The sequence below is a fragment of the Gorilla gorilla genome, chromosome 9 (genome assembly GCF_029281585.2).
Source record: "Gorilla gorilla gorilla isolate KB3781 chromosome 9, NHGRI_mGorGor1-v2.1_pri, whole genome shotgun sequence".
Taxonomy (NCBI): domain Eukaryota; kingdom Metazoa; phylum Chordata; class Mammalia; order Primates; family Hominidae; genus Gorilla; species Gorilla gorilla.
The window spans coordinates 82,775,470-82,792,401 of record NC_073233.2 but is presented as its reverse complement, the minus strand read 5'-3'; the positions used below and the strand labels follow the sequence as shown (position 1 = coordinate 82,792,401).

Genomic DNA, 16,932 nt, shown 5'->3' with positions numbered 1-16,932 from the left:
TGCCACAGGAGGGGCTCGGTGGGAAAGCCTGCTGCTTTCCTCTGAAGCTAGACATCTGTCTTCTCACCCATCTGATGGCTGCCCCTCTATTTTAAGATGTCTATTTTAGAGACAAAAAATGAAACTTTCCCATGCTATAATTAGGGTGGAACTTTAAAAAGACGAAGTAGTGTAACTTGTCACGAGAGACGAGACAGAGCCAGCTTCTGCATTATGGAGCTTAAGAGGAATTTTTTAAAGGCTTATTTCTTAGCTGTTTCATATTTCACTAGAGTAAAATAAAGATTGGCCAATCAATTATAAATCAACACAGCTGCTGTGCACTGTTCTGTAATAGCTCTCAGATAGCGATTAAAAATTCAATATATGAAAGTTGGTCCTTCCAGAAAGAGGAAAGGGCACACTCGTGACCTTGAAATATTATGAAGTATAAAAGCTTCCTGCCTTCTCTGTTAAGTGTCTCTGGTCTTTGGACTTCAAGCCTGTTCTCCACAGTGCTGCCAGGTCTCTTTCTGAAAGTTTATCTGACCTGTCCCTTTTTCCAGTCAGAACTGTCATAATCTATAGAAGTCTGTCAGTGTTAGGATACAGAAAAAAAGGCAGGGGGGAATTGATTGTAAGAACATTGGGGAATCTCACAGCCGTGCCTGAGGGTCATGCTGAACGTAGACCCTGAGCACTGTGGAGCAGCCTGGAAGTTCTGTCTCTCAGCTTTCACACCTCCTCCTCTCTGTGACTTGCCACATTTTTCTTTACAGGTGGGCTGCCTGTGTCTTTCTAGACCTCATGATGGGAAACATGGCTGCCTATAGCTTCTAATTATGTTACAGATCCAGCCATGAAGAGATTATTTTTTTCCCTGTTCTCTCTTTTTCACATTGGTTAAAAGCATGACAATTCCCTCTCCATTCCTCATGGTTTTGCTTAAACATTGCCTTTCCCGAATAGGCGCCTTCCCCACATACTTCTTTTATGGTGTTTGTCTCACTGCAGGCTATGTGTCCACCTACTCCACCTAGAGGGGAGGGATGTGTTCTTTTATTTGTAGTCTCAGTACCTGGCCACATAAATATATGTTAAAGAAATTCGTGAGTGTGAATGAACAAATTAATTAGTAATACATTCATTTAGAATATACCCTCTCTAAATGCACCTGTGAAATATCCCTGACTTCAGGTATACATTACTGTCCTAGCTTTTGAACTCACTGCCAACCTTTGTTAAGCTCTCTCTAGCTCAGGCATCAGCTCCCCCTTCCATTTCCCCACCCTTTAATCCACATGGGGCTAGTAGAGGTGAATGTGAAAGGTGTGATTTGGCAGTGGAAAGGGCATGGGATTTGGAGTCAGGCAGACCCAGGTTCTAGTTTGAGTCATCCCACTTTCTAGCTATGCGACTTCAGGCAAGTTGCTCTGAGCTTCATTTTGTTAATCTGTAAAGGAGATAAATAATACCTATCCTTGGATAACACATACAAAACACATCGCACAATGCCAGAAATGCATTAGGTGCTAAAGAAATGTTTGTTTCCCTTCCTCTAGTTGTGTGTGTGTTTGTGGCTTATATATGTGTATACTATATGCATTTGTGCCTATGTGTACTATTTTGGTGTGTGGGTGGCATACAGTATGGAGGGAAGAATGAAAACGTTATTTGCATCATCTGCCTGTGTGGAAGAGAGTTAGCTAGGTCTCATCTACCTGGAGGACACAAGTGAGGTCACATTAATGGCGGTACTTAAAATGTCACCACTTCCTGCCCACCCCTGTAATTCAGGGCATCACCCCCATAAATCTCACTCTTAGGTATTTCTGGGAATCTTCAGAGAGTTTGAGTTTAAGGAGAAACTTCTCCACTCCTTACTCATGTGTTCATTTTATGAAGCCACTTGAGAAGAGAGCCTCACTGCAGCCAGGGGTGGTGCCCTCAACCCACCCTACTTTACCCTACTAGGTGGCAAAGCTGTGGTCTATAACAAGGGCATTGTCTCCTGGTGCTCCCATAGTTACCAGTCTACTAGGTGACACAGCATAACAAGGAGTCTTCCTGAGTCAAAATTATGCAGTGATCTGCAGAATGCTCCCTCCAGCTTGGTCATGCCTCTTTCACCTGGCATTTTCTATAAGCACTACCTATACAATCCCCCATCCTGCCCTAACCTGGTTTCAATGATGTGTGTAACCTTTCTCCATACAGAAGACAATATGGTATGTATAATAGTGTTTGGGAAAGGAGAAGGTGGGGAAGGAATTATACTTTCTGTGCATCCCTATGGGGACTTCTTTTGGGCACTAGAACAGTTCCTAAGCTGGTTAGTCCTCCTAATTGATTCCCTGTCCTCCATGGCTTCCTGGGAATGGTGGAGTTTGTCCCTCGACCTTGCTCATTACCCAAGATCTTTGCACTCACAGGGAGGCATCTGTAACATCGCTGACAAGCAAGAGGTACATCCTGAGGTTCCCAGCGCTGGAGACACTGATGCTGGATGACAACAGACTCTCCAACCCCAGTTGCTTTGCCAGCCTGGCTGGGCTCAGGAGGTAAAGCCATAAGCCTTTCTCTGCTGGGCCTCCTCTAATCCCCAGGCTTGCTCACACTCTGAGTGCTGTTCTGGAAGCCAAAAGGTTTGGGTTTAAAGCCTAGCTCCACAATTTATCTCTACTGTGTGGCCATGGGTAAGTCATTTCTCCCCTCTGAGCTTTGGCTCCTCCATAAAAATGGCCATGAGTGAGGACATTTCTGATCACATGACTGAATTAGAAGCAGCAAAGAGAAAGGAAAACAGGAGGAGATTTTACCCAAGATAGGATTCGGACCCTGACAGTAGAGACAGGAAAATTTTTTAAAATAATGAGAATCAGAAAGAGAAATTTAATTCCTGAGTTCTAACTGAAGTAAAGAAAATAGTGGCATTTACATTGTTAAGCTTTACTTCTCTGGAAAATTTACTTTGGTTTCAACTACCATTTACTGAATACTACTTTGTGCCAGGCCATTTACATATTGCCTCATTAAATCTTCACAAGAACCCTGAAAGGTTAATAAATATTATCCCCATTTTAGAGACAGGGATATTGAATCTCAGAGAGAGTAAGTCACTGGCTCAACGTCACACAAGAGGAATAAGTATCCAAGCCTGATTCCATGTTTTTTCCCTAAAGTTGCTTGGTAAACAATCCTGAGGTATCATTATTGCTATGATTCTATATTCACTTTCCTTAATTGAAGACTGAAGAAGTTAAGCTTGGATGAAAACAGGATTATCAGGATCCCATACCTACAGCAAGTTCAGCTCTATGACGAGTCAGTAGACTGGAATGGAGGCAGGGGAAGTCCCCATAAAGAGCCCCAATTCATGCTGCAGTCCAAGCCAAGGATGCTTGAGGACTCAGATGAGCAACTGGATTATACTGTACTGCCCATGAAAAAGGATGTTGACCGGACAGGTGAGTGACACCCCTTGTCCCAGAAATTCTAGCCTCATGGTGGAAATACACTTCTGAGAGTTTATTCTGAAAGTCTCACTTGGTCATGGTGAATATCACGAATTGAATTTGCTGATTCTTTGTCAAGGATTTTTGCATCTATGTTTGGGAGATGTGTTGGTGTACTGATTTCTTTCGTTACAGTATTCTTGTTATTATTTATAATCAAGGTTATGCTTGCCTGATAAAATGTGTTTTGGAAGTTTTATTTCTGTTTCCTAGGAAAGTTTATATACTATTATTATTTTATCCTTAAATTTTGGAAGAATTCACCATGAGACCACCTGAACCTGGAGTTTTCTTTGTAGAATGAGGTTGAAATTATGCAACTTTAGAAGCTTGGAAGAGGTGCTCCTGACCCCTGAAATTTAGACCTCTGGGGAAGTGGTGCTGCTTGGCTGCTGGTGTCTCTGAGCTATGATGGGCTTCATGTAGCTGAGACCCAGATCTCTGAGAAGAGGATACTGGCCAGCTGGTGCTGGTGCCTGTGGAGGAGTCACAGTGAAGCTAGTTTATAAAAGTTGGAAAAACTGCAAACTAGATTCAGCTACTGCTGGGGAAAGACTTGCTAGACTACAGCAAAAACAAAACAAACCAAAAACCACATTATTCCAGTGGCATTCACAGGAAGCACAAGCAGTTAGGAAACCCATGGGAAGCAGATAGGAAGAGATAAGCCCCTTTTACCTCTTCCAGCTTTGCAGTCTCCCTTTAGCACCACCCATATTGTCAGAGTCTAACAGGAAACCAGCGGTCAAAGCAGAAATACGGTTTTGAGAGCCTCAGCTCCAGCATTCTAAAGCAGAATAAAGAAAGATGGATTTTGAAGTTAAAAATAATACTAATAACTGGGCGGGCACAGTGGCAGTTATTTTGGGAGGCCAAGGCTGGAGAATTGTTTGAGGCCAGGAGTTTCAGGCATGCAGTGAGCTATGATCATGCCACTGCCCTCTGGCCTGGATGACAGAACGAGACCCTATCTCTATAAAAAATTAAAAAATTAGCTGGGTGTGATGGCATGCACCTGTAGTCCTGGCTACTAGGGGCTGAGGCAGGAGGATCCCTTGAGCCTGTAGTGAGCTATGATCACGCCACTGCTCTCCAGCCTGGGCAGCAGAGTGAGACCCTGTCTCTACAAATAATAATAGTAACAACTTAATAAAGGGCACAATTATGTTATTCAGATTCTCCCTAAAATAATTTTCTGTCTGCTTGGTTTGTTAACTTTGGAAATAGGTATATTAAAGTCTATCCCCACTATTGTAGATTTGTCAGTATCTCCTTGCATTTCTGGCTTTTTTTTTTTTTTACTGTGAAGTTGGTTTGGTTCTCTGTTATTAGGTTTGTGACTTTTATCTTGGTAGGTTGTGTATTTTAATCGTTGTAAAATATCCCAGGTAGATAAATAATTTTGGTTTTGACTTGGGCCTCTATTTTGTTTGATATGAATATTTATTTTAGGATATCTTAAAAACAATATAGTACTGCATATTTTTGCTTATATGAGTCTTAATGAGTCTTTTTTCATAGAATTTAACTCACATGGTGATTATTGATACATTTCACCTTATTTCTACCATTAGTGTGTTTTCTATTTACCTATGCTTTTTCTTTTTTTTCTTCTTGTGAGCACTAAGTTTTCTTTCAATTCCAATCTTTTCACTAATTGTTTAAAGCAAGAAATCTCATGTCTGTATCTCTAATGGTTACCCTAAAACTTTTTTTTTTCTTTTTAGAGACAGGGTCTCACCCTATCACCCCAGGCTGAAGTGCAGTTACACGATCGTGCTCAAACTGTATTGTTGAACTCTGGGGCTCAAGTGATCCTCCTGCCTCAGCCTCCCAAGTAGCTGGGACCACTGCACCTGGCTATTACCCTAAAACTTTTAATTCACATTTTAAAACTCACTTTTGTCTATCAACACCTAGAATCAACCAAATACATGTCTTCTTTTTTAATAAGAAAATTTTAATATGCATCTATTTATGCCACCCTACTCCCATCACTTCCCATAATGTAATAAACTCTAACAATAATTTAGATTGGTTTTAATTTTTAAAATTATGTACCAGTGATTCTTTAGACTGAAAGATTGAACCTCATTCTTAGGTTCTTTATCATGTGTACATATGTATAACTTAGGAGCAGAGACTTCTGTTTACAATACAACTCAGGTCCTAATACAGTATAATTTTTAATCTCTTCAAAGTTCTTCTTACCCTCTTATTTTTTTTCTTTCATCCTTAATTCCTACTCCCATTTCCTGTTTTCATATAAATGTCTACTTTTATCTTGGATATATTTTCCTGCATATATGTATTTATCTTTGTAAAATATATATTATTTTGTGTGTAATGTGTTTGTAATTTACATAATGGTAATATGGTCTTGAGCTCTTTCTGTTACTTGATTTTTTCAGTCAACATTGTTTTTAAGACCTTTCCTTCTTGCTGTATGTCCATCTAGTTATTGGCTTTTTATTTTATTTTTTTGAGATGGAGTCTCACGCTGTTGCCCAGGCTGGAGTGCAATGGCGCAATCTCCGCTCACTGCAAGCTCTGCCTCCTGGGTTCTCGCCATTCTCCTGCCTCAGCCTCCTGAGTTCCTGGGACTACAAGCGCCCGCCACCACGCCCGGCTAATTTTTTGTATTTTTAGTAGAGACAGGGTTTCATCATGTTAGCCAGGATGGTCTCGATCTCCTGACCTCATGATCTGTCTGCCTCAGCCTCCCAAAGTGTTGGGATTACAGGCGTGAGCCACCGCGCCCAGCCTAGTTACTGACTTTTAACTAATGCATAGTATTCTACAATATATGCTCTAAACACATTTCACACATCTCTTCCCTTACTGATGAACACTTAGGTTGCTTATAACTCTCTTACTACAAATGGTGCTACAATGAACAACCTTGTGAACATCTTTTGCATATACCACTGTGCCAGGGTTTTCCTGGAGTATTTACCCAGAAGTGGGATTGATGGATGACAGAGTATATGTATATGTAGTTTTAAAAATTGCCACCTGATTGTTCTTCAAAATAGTTGCTTCAGTGTACACTCACACAAGTAGTACATAAGGGTTCTTGTCTTCCTATGTCCTTATCAATACTTGGTATTATCATATAGTTTTTCTAAGTTTTATTATTCTGGGTAGGTGTAAAGTGATATTTATCTTTAAAAACTTTTTAATTTATAATTTTTGTGGGTACATAGTAGATGTATATATTTATGGGGCACATGAGATATTTTGGTACAGGCATGTAATATACTCTTTTAGTTATTTTTAAATGTACAATTAAATTAAAGTATTATTGACTATAGTCCCCCTGTTGTGCTACCAAATACTAGGTCTTATTCATTCTTTCTATTTTTTTTGTATCAATTAACCATCCCCACCTCTCCCCTAGGCCCCACTATCCTTCCCAGCCTCTGGTAACCATCTTTCTACTCTCTGTGTCCATGAGTTCAATTGTTTTGATTTTCAGATCCCACAAATAAGTGAGAATATGCAATTTTTGTCCTTCTGTGCCTGGCTTATTTCACTTAACATAGGGACCTCCAGTTCCATCCACGTTCTTGCAAATGATAGAATCTCATTCTTTTTAATGGCCAAATAGTACTCCATTGTATATATGTACCACATTTTCTTTATCCATTCATCTGTTGATGGATATGTAGGTTGCTTCCAAATCTTGGCTATTGTGAACACTGCTGCAACAAACATAAGAGTGCAGATATCTCTCCGATATACCGATTTCTTTTCTTTTGGGTATATACTCAGCATTGTGATTGCTGGATCATATGGTAGCTGTATTTTTAGTTTTGTGAGGAACTTCCAAACTGTTCTTCATAGTGGTTGTGCTAATTTACACTCCCAGCAACAGTGTATGAGGGTTCCCTTTTCTCTACATCCTCACAAGCATTTGTTATTGCCTGACTTTTGGATAACAGCCATTTTAACTAGGGTGAGATGATATCTCATTGTAGTTTTGATTTGCATTTCTCTGATGGTCAGTGATGTTAAGAACCTTTTGATATGCTGTTTTCCATTTGAATGACTTCTTTTGAAAAATGTTTATTCAGATCTTTTGCCCATTTTTTAGTCAGATTATTAGATTTTTCCCTGTGGAGTTGTTTGAGCTCCTTATATATTCTGATTATTAATCCCTTGTCAGATGGGTAGTTTGCACATGTTTTCTCCCATTCTGTGGGTTGTCTCTTTGTTGATTATTTCCTTTGTTGTACAGAAGCTTTTTACCTTGATGTGATCCCATTTGTCTATTTTTGCCTTGGTTGCCTGTGCTTGTGAGATATTACTACTCAAGAAAATTTTGCCCAGACCAGTGTCCTGGAAAGTTTCCTCAATGTTTTCTTGTAGGTGTTTCACAGTTTGAGGTCTTATATTTAATTCAAATAAAAGGCAAGAGATGGAGTCAAGTTTAATTCTTCTGCATATGGATATCCTCTTATCCCAGAACCATTTATTGAAGAGACTGTCTTTTCCCCAATGTATGTTCTTGGCACCCTTGTCGAAAATGGGTTAACTGTAGGTGTGTGGATTTATTTCTAGGTTCTCTATTCTGTTCCATTGGTCTGTGTGTCCATTTTTATGCCAGTACCATACTGTTTTGGTTACTGTAGCTTTATAGTATAATTTGAAGTCAGGTAATGTGATTCCTCTAGTTTTGTTCTTTTTGCTCAGGATAGATTTGGCCATTCTGGGTCTTTTGTGGTTCCATATAAATTTTAAGATAGTTTTTTTCTATTTCTGTGAAGAATGTCATTGGTATTTTGTAGGGATTGTATTGAATCTCTAGAATGCTTTCAGTACTATGGACATTTTAACAATATTGATTCCTCCAATCCATGAACATGGGATATCTTTCCATTTTTATGTGTCCTCTTCAATTTCTTTCATTGGTGTTTTATAGTTTTTATTGTAGAGATCTTTTACTTCTTTGGTTAATTCCTAGGTATTTTATTGGTGGCTATTGTAAATGGGATTCCTTTTTTATTTCTTTTTCAGATTGTTCACTGTTGGCATATAGAAATGCTACCAATTTTGTATGTTGACTTCGAGTCCTGAAACTTTACTGAATCTGCTTATCAGTTCTAATCATTTTTTGGTGGAGTCTTTAGGTTTTTCCAATATAAGATCATATCATCTGCAAACAGGGATAATTCAACTTCCTCCCTTCCAGTTTGGATCCCCTTTATTTCTTTCTCTTGTTTGATTGCTCTAGCTAAGACTTCCAGTAATCAGTTGAATAATGGTGGTAAAAGTGGGCATCCTTGTCATGTTCCAGATATAAGAGGAAAGGCTTTCAGTTTTTCCCCATTTAGTACGCTACTATGTGTCTGTCATATATAGCTTTTAATATGTTGAGGTGTGGTTCTTCTATACCTAGTTTTTTGAGGGTTTTTATCATGAAGGGATGTTGAACTATATCAAATGCTTTTTCAGCATCAATTGAAATGATCATATGGTTTTAGTCCTTCATTCTGTTGATGTGATGTATCACATTGATTGATTTGTGTGTGTTGAAACATCCTTGCATCCCTTGGATAAATCCCACTTGGCCATAATTAATGATTTTTTTTTTCTTGAGATGGAGTTTCACTCTTGTTGCCAAGGCTGGAGTGCAATGGCACGATCTTGGCTCACCGCAGCCTCCACCTCCACCTCCCAGGTTCAAGTGATTCTCCTGCCTCAGCCTCCCAAGTAGCTGGGATTAACAGGCATGTGCCACCATGCCTGGCTAATTTTGTATTTTCAGTAGACATGGGGTTTCTCCATGTTGATCAGGCTGGTCTTGAACTCCCGACCTCAGGTGATCCACCCACCTTGGCCTCCCAAAGTGCTGGGATTACAGGCATGAGCCACTGCGCCTGGCCGATGAATGATTTTCTTAATATACTGTTGAATTTGTTTTGCTAGTATTTTGTTGAGGATTTTTGCATCAATATTCATCAGATATATTGGCCTGTATTATTATTTTATTTATTTATTTTATTGATTTTTTTTAGACAGAGTTTCGCTTTTATTGCCCAGGCTGGAGTGCAGTGGCGGTTTCTCGGCTCACTGCAACCTCCGCCTCCTGGGTTCAAGAGATTCTCCTGCCTCAGCCTGCCAAATAACTGGGATTACAGGTGTCTGCCACCACGCCTGGCTAATTTTTTGTATTTTTAGTAGAGACAGGGTTTCACCATGATGGCCAAGCTGGTCAGTATTATTATTTTTTTTTTAATGTGTGTTTGTCTGGTTTTGGTATCAGGGTAATGCTGGCCTCATAGAATGAGTTTGGAAGTATTCCCTCCTCCTTTATCTTTCCGAACAGTTTGAATAGGATTGGTATTAGTTCTTTAAATGTTTGGTAGAATTCAGCAGTGAAGCCATGATGTCTCAGGCTTTTCTTTACTGGGAGACTTTTTATTATGGCTTCAATCACGTTACTTGTTATTGGTCTGTTTAGGTTTTGAATTTCCTCATAGTTCAATCTTGGTAGATTGTATATGTCTAGAATTTATCCATTTCTTCCAGATTTTCCAATTTATTGGCATATAGTTGTTCATAGTAGCCACTTATGATCCTCTGAATTTCTTCAGTAACAGCTGTAATATCTCCTTTTTTATCTCTGATTTTACTTATTTGGGTCTTCTGTTTTTTTTCTTAGTCTAACTAAAGGTTACTGAATTTTGTTTATCTTTTCAAAAAACCAACTTTTTGTTTCATTGGTCTTGTGTAGTGTTTGCCTCATTTCAAATTCATTTATTTGTGCTCAGATATTTATTATCTCTTTTCTTCTACTACTTTTGGGTTTGGTTTGCTCTTGCTTCTCTAGTTCTTTAAGATGCATCATTAGGTTATTTATTTGAAGTTTTTCTAGTTTTTTATGTAGGCACTTGGAGCTATAAATTTTCCTATTAGTACTGTTTTTGCTGTATCTTATATGTTTTGGTATGTTGTGTCCATTATCATTTGTTTCAAGAAAATTTTAAAATTTCCATCTTAATTTCTTCATTGATCCATGGGTCATTTAGTAGCATATTGTTTAATTTCTATGTGTTTGTATAGTTTCCAAAATTCCTCTTATCATTGATTTCTAATTTTATTCCATTATGGTCAGAGAAGATGTTTGATATTATTTCAAGATTTTAAAAAAATGTTTTAAGACTTGTTTTGTGACCTAACATATGGTCTATACTTGAAAATGATCCATGTGCTGAGGATAAAAATGTGTATTCTGAAGCCATTGGATGAAATGTTCTGTAAATATCTGTTAAGTCCATTTTTTCTATGATGCAGATTAAGTCCAATGTTTCTTTGTTGATTTTCTGTCTGGGAGATCTGTCCAATGCTGAAAGTGGAGTGTTGAAGTCTCCAGCTATTACTGTGTTGGATTCTATCTCCAATAATACTTGCTTTATATATCTGGGTGCTCCAGTGGTGGGTGCATATATATTTGTAATCAGTATATCTTCTTGCTGAATTGACCACTTTATCATTATATAATTATCTTCTTTGTTTTTTTAATTATCTTCTTAAAGTTTTTGTCTTGAAATCTATTTTGTCTGATATAAGTATAGCTATTCCTTCCCCTTTTTGGTTTCCACTTGCATGGAATATCTTTTTCCATCCCTTTATTTTTAGTCTATGTGTATCTTTTTAGATGAGGTGTGTTTCTTGTAGGCAGCAAATTACTGGGTCTTGTTTTTACATCCATTTAGCTACCTTGTCTTTATTGGAGAGTTTAGTTATTTACATTTAATATTATTAAGCAGGGACTTACTCCTGCCATTTTGTTGTATTTTCTTGTTGTTTTATGGTCTTCTCTTCCTTCTTTCCCTCTTGTCTTCCTTTTACTGAAGGTGATTTTCTCTGGTAATATGTTTTAATTTCTTGCATTTTATTTTTTGTATATCCATCGTATATTTTTTGATTTGAGGTTGCCATAAGGCTTGCAAATACTATCTTATAACCCATTATTTTAAACTGATGACAACTTAACACTGATTGCACAAACAAACATGTCAAAAGAAAACTAAGAAAAACTCAACACTTTAACTTTGTCCCCCCACTTACTTTTTGTTGTTTCTATTTATGTCTTATTATACTATGTCTTGAAAAGTTGTTGTAATTATTATTTTTATTGGTTCATCATTTAGCCTTTCTACTTAAGTCAAGAGAAGTTTACACATGACCACTACAGAATTATGCTATTTTGTGTTTTTATGTGTGCTTAGTATTACCAGTGAGTTTTGGACCTTCAGATGATTTCTTCTTGCTCATTAACATCCTTTATTGAGACTGAAGAACTTCCTTTTGCATTTCTTGTAGGACATATCTTGTGTTAATGAAATCCCTCAGCTTTTGTTTGTCTGGAAAGGTTTTTATTTCTCCTTCATGCTTAAAGAATATTTTCACTGGATCTACTATTCTGGGGTTAAAGTTTTTTTTTTTTTCCTTTTTTTTTTTTTTAGCAGTTTAAATATGTCATGCTACTCTCTCCTGGCCTGTAAGGTTTCCACTGAAAAGCCTCCTGCCAGATATATTGGTGCTCCATTGTATGTTGTTTCTTATCTCTTACTGCTTTTAGGATCCTTGACCTTTGGGAATTTGATTATTAAATGCCTTGAAGTAGGCTTCTTAGGCTTAAATCTACTTGGTGTTCTATAACTTTATTATGCTTGAATGTTGGTATCTTTCTCTAGGTTTGGGAAGTTCTCTGATATTATCCCTTTGAATAAACTTTCTATCCCTATCTCATGTTCTACCTCCTCTTTAAGGCCATTAGATTTGTGCTTTTTAAGGCTATTTTCTGGATCTGGTAGGCATACTTCACTGTTTTTTTATTCTTTTTTCTTTTGTCTTCTCTGGTATTTTCAAATAGTCTGTCGAGCTCACTAATTCTTCTGCTTGATCCTTTCTGCTCTCAAGAGACTGATGCATTCTTTAGTATATCAATTACATTTTTCAGCTCTAGAATTTCTGCTTGATTCTTTTTAATTATTTCGATCTGTTTGTTAAATTTATCTGATAGAATTCTGAATTCCTTCTTTGTGTTATCTTGAATTTCTTTGAGTTTCCTCAAAATAGCTGTTTTGAATTCTCTGTCTGAAAGGTCATACATCTCTGTTTCTCCAGGATTGGTCCCTTGTGCCTTATTTAGTTCATTTGGTGAGGTCATGTTTTCCTGGATCATGTTGACACTCTTAAATGTCTCTGGTGATTTACTGTAGTCATCATAATCTGGGCTTATTTGTGCTTGTCCTTCTTGGGAAGGCTTTCCAGGTATTTGAAGGGACTTGGACCCCAAGCCCAATAATGCTGTGATTTTTGCAAACTTGTACACGCACCACCTTGTTTGTCTTAGGTAAGATCTGGAAGAATTCTCTGGATTACCAGGCAGAGACTCTTGTTCTTTTCCCTTACTTTCTCCCAAACATATGGAATCTCTCTCTTTTCCAAGCCATCTGAAACTGAGGGTGCGGTGATGCAAGCACCCCTGTGGCCCCCACCACTGGTGCTGTGTCAGACCCGAAGCCAACACAGCACTGGGCTTTGCCCAGTGCCCTTCCCTTCAGGTTGGCAAGTTTCCCCAGGCCCTGGGTGTGTCCAGAGATGCTGTCAGGGAGCCAGCGAGTGGAGTCAAGCACCTTAGCAATTTACACGATATTCTATTCTACTGCAGCTAAGCTGGCACTCAAACCATAGTACAAAGTCCTTCCCACGCTTCCCTCCCCTTTCCACAGGCAGAGGAGCCTCTCTGTGGCTACCACCACCAGTTCATGGGGGTTTCTGCCAGGCCACTGACAATATTTGCTTAAAGCCCAAGCGATCTTCCCACAGGTTGTGGTAAATGCTACCAGGCCTGGGACTCACCCTTCAGAGCAGTGAACTCCTCTCTTTCCCAGAGTGGGCCCAGAAATGCTGTCCAGGAACCTAGGTCTGGACTCAGAGACCTTAAGAGCCTGCTTGTTGCTTTACCTTACTGTGGCCGAGCCAGTGCCAATGGTGCAAGACAAACTCTCTTTTACTTTTCCCTCTGCTTTTCTCAAACTTCTGTTTGAGTCTTTCACCATAGCCACTACATCTGGAAATGTGCTCCATCACCCCTGAAGCCAGGACATCTCAGGCCTTAAGGCCCATAGTGTACTCCCTCAGTATTATTGCTGGTTATTCAGGGCCAAAGGGCTCTTTAGTCAACAGGGGATGAATCTTGCCAGTACTAGGTCCTTCCCTTCAAAGCAGCAGGTTCCCTTTTGGCCCAGGGTGTGTTTAGAAATGTTGTCAGGGAGCTAGGGTTATCAAGGGCCAGGTGATGAATCCTGCCAGGACTGAGTCCTTCCCTTGAAAGCAGTTTTCCCTTTTGGCCAAGAGTGTGTTTAGAAATGTTTAAGAACTAGGGCCTGGAATGAGGCCTCACAAGTCTTCCCAGTGCCCTATCCTACTGCCCAGTGCCCTATCCTGTGCCTAAGCTGGTATCCAAGATATAAGACGAAATCTTCTTTACTAGCTCTCCTCTCCTTAAGTAGAAGGAAGGAGACACTTTTATTTCTGTGAACTGCACTGCCTGGGGTTAGGGGAGGGGTGGCACAAGCACTCCCTTAGCTGCGCCAGCTGGTGTCTCCCTAGGTCATGTGCCACCCTAGTTCACTGACTCTAAGCCCAGCCTAACACTAGGAGTTGCCTAAGAATTACAGCTCTTGTGTCCTAGATTGCCTTTCAAGTTTATCTAGAACTCCATTGCACTTCAGCCAAAGGTGGCAAGGCTGGCCAAGAAACTTCAGTTCCAACAGCTGAGATGGGTGATTCCCCTCTGGCTAGGGGCTAGTCCAAATTCTGCCTCTGTGCACCAGCACCAGCTGAGCCCAGCATGGCTTTATTCTCTGCTGTGACAGGGCAGCACGGAGTTCAATGTAAGGTCCCTCAGTTGCTGTGCTCTCCATCCGCAAAATGCACAGATTCTGTCTCTGCACCACATGGCTTCTGCCAGGGGATGGAGGAGGAGTGGCATTGATGATTTAAGACTGTCTCTCCTGCCCTCCTCAATACCTCTTTCAGTGATGTGAAGTTAAAACCAGTTACTGTGATTGCTCACCTGCGTTTTTGTTCTTGTGATAGTGCTATTCAGTGTGTAGATAATTGTTAAAATTTGGTGTTTGGGGATGGGGGGACAAATGGTGTAGGCTTCTATTCTGCCATCTTGCTCTGCCCTCTTTGGTTACTGATATTTGTTTTATTTTTTTATTTATTTATTTTTTTAAATTTTTTATTTTTTATTTTTTATTGATCATTCTTGGGTGTTTCTCGCAGAGGGGGATTTGGCAGGGTTACAGGACAATAGTGGAGGGAAGGTCAGCAGATAAACAAGTGAACAAAGTTCTCTGGTTTTCCTAGGCAGAGGACCCTGCGGCCTTCCGCAGTGTTTGTGTCCCTGGGTACTTGAGATTAGGGAGTGGTGATGGCTCTTAACGAGCATGCTGCCTTCAAGCATCTGTTTAACAAAGCACATCTTGCACCGCCCTTAATCCATTCAACCCTGAGTGGATACAGCACATGTTTCAGAGAGCACAGGGTTGGGGGTAGGGTCACAGATCAACAGGATCCCAAGGCAGAAGAATTTTTTCTTAGTACAGAACAAAATGAAAAGTCTCCCATGTCTACCTCTTTCTACACAGACACGGCAACCATCCGATTTCTCAATCTTTTCCCCAACTTTCCCCCCTTTCCATTCCACAAAACCGCCATTGTCATCATGGCCCGTTCTCAATGAGCTGTTGGGTACACCTCCCAGACGGGATGGTGGCCGGGCAGAGGGGCTCCTCACTTCCCAGTAGGGGCGGCCGGGCAGAGGCGCCCCTCACCTCCCGGATGGGGCGGCTGGCCAGGTGGGGGGTCTGAACCCCCACCTCCCTCCCGGACGGGGCGGCTGGCCGGCGGGGGGCTGACCCCCCCACCTCCCTCCCGGACGGGGCGGCTGGCCAGGCGGGGGGCTGACCCCCCACCTCCCTCCCGGACGGGGCGGCAGGCTGGGCGGTGGGCTGACCCCCCCACCTCCCTCCCGGACGGGGCGGCTGGCCGGGCTGAGGGGCTCCTCACTTCCCAGTAGGGGCGGCCGGGCAGAGGCGCCCCTCACCTCCCAGACGGGGCGGCTGGCCGGGCGGGGGGCTGACTCCCCCCACCTCCCTCCCGGACGGAGCGGCTGGCCGGGCAGAGGGGCTCCTCACTTCCCAGTAGGGGCGGCCGGGCAGAGGCGCCCCTCACCTCCCGGACGGGACGGCTGGCCAGGCGGGGGGCTAACCCCCCCACCTCCCTCCCGGATGGGGTGGCTGGCCGGGCGGGGGGCTGACCCCCCCACCTCCCTCCCGGACGGGGCGGCTGGCCGGGCGGGGGGCTGACCCCCCCACCTCCCTCCCGGACGGAGCGGCTGGCCGGGCAGAGGGGCTCCTCACTTCCCAGTAGGGGCGGCCGGGCAGAGGCGCCCCTCACCTCTCGGACCAGGTGGCCGGCCAGGCCGGGGGCTAACCCCCCCACCTCCCTCCCGGACGGGGCGGCTGGCCGGGTGGGGGGCTGACCCCCCCACCTCCCTCCCGGACAGGGCGGCTGGCCGGGCAGGGGGCTAACCCCCCCACCTCCCTCCCGGATGGAGCGGCTGGCCGGGCAGAGGGGCTCCTCACTTCCCAGTAGGGGCGGCCGGGCAGAGGCGCCCCTCACCTCCCGGAGGGGGCGGCTGGCCCGGCGGGGGGCTGACCCCCCCACCTCCCTCCTGGACGGGGCGGCTGGCCGGGCGGGGGGGCTCCTCACTTCCCAGTAGGGGTGGCTGGGCAGAGGTGCCCCTCACCTCCCGGACGGGGCGGCTGGCCAGGCGGGGGGCTAACCCCCCCACCTCCCTCCCGGACGGGGCGGCTGGCCGGGCGGGGGGTTGACCCCCCACCTCCCTTCCAGACGGGGCGGCTGGCGGGGCAGGGGGCTGACCCCCCCACCTCCCTCCCGGACGGAGCGGCTGGCCAGGCGGGGGGCTGGCTCCCCCACCTCCCTCCCGGACGGGGCGGCTGGCCGGGCGGGGGGCTGACCCCCCCACCTCCCTCCCGGACGGGGCGGCTGGCCGGGCGGGGGGCTAACCCCGCCACCTCCCTCCCGGACGAGGTGGCTGCCGGGCAGAGACGCTCATCACTTCCCAGACGGGGTGGCTGCTGGGCGGAGGGGCTCCTCACTTCTCGGGCGGGGCGGCTGCCGGGCGGAGGGGCTCCTCACTTCTCAGATGGGGCGGTTGCCAGGCAGAGAGTCTCCTCACTTCTCAGACAGGGTGGCCGGGAGAGACGCTCCTCACTTCCCAGATGTGATGGCGGCCGGGAAGAGGCGCTCCTCGTTTCCTAGATGGGATGGCGGCCGGGCAGAGACGCTCCTCACTTTCCAGACTGGGCAGCCAGGCAGAGGGGCT

The 16,932-nt window shown here is 43.3% G+C and overlaps 1 protein-coding gene across 31 annotated transcripts in view; it reads left to right on the top strand.

Annotated features, from left to right (window-relative positions):
* Positions 1 to 16,932, top strand: part of XRRA1 (X-ray radiation resistance associated 1) — a 109,648-nt gene that overhangs the window by 39,013 nt on the left and 53,703 nt on the right. For 28 of the 31 annotated variants that reach the window (XM_055356802.2, XM_004051811.5, XM_019037078.4 and 25 more), the window contains 2 exons: positions 2,412 to 2,540; positions 3,229 to 3,446. In XM_055356802.2, coding sequence (XP_055212777.2) covers positions 2,479 to 2,540; positions 3,229 to 3,446 — 280 coding nt within the window. In that variant the 5' untranslated portion in view covers positions 2,412 to 2,478. Of the gene's footprint in view, positions 1 to 2,411; positions 2,541 to 3,228; positions 3,447 to 16,932 lie in introns of those variants that run through there. The other 3 variants (XM_055356808.2, XM_055356809.2, XM_055356815.2) reach the window with 2 other exon arrangements.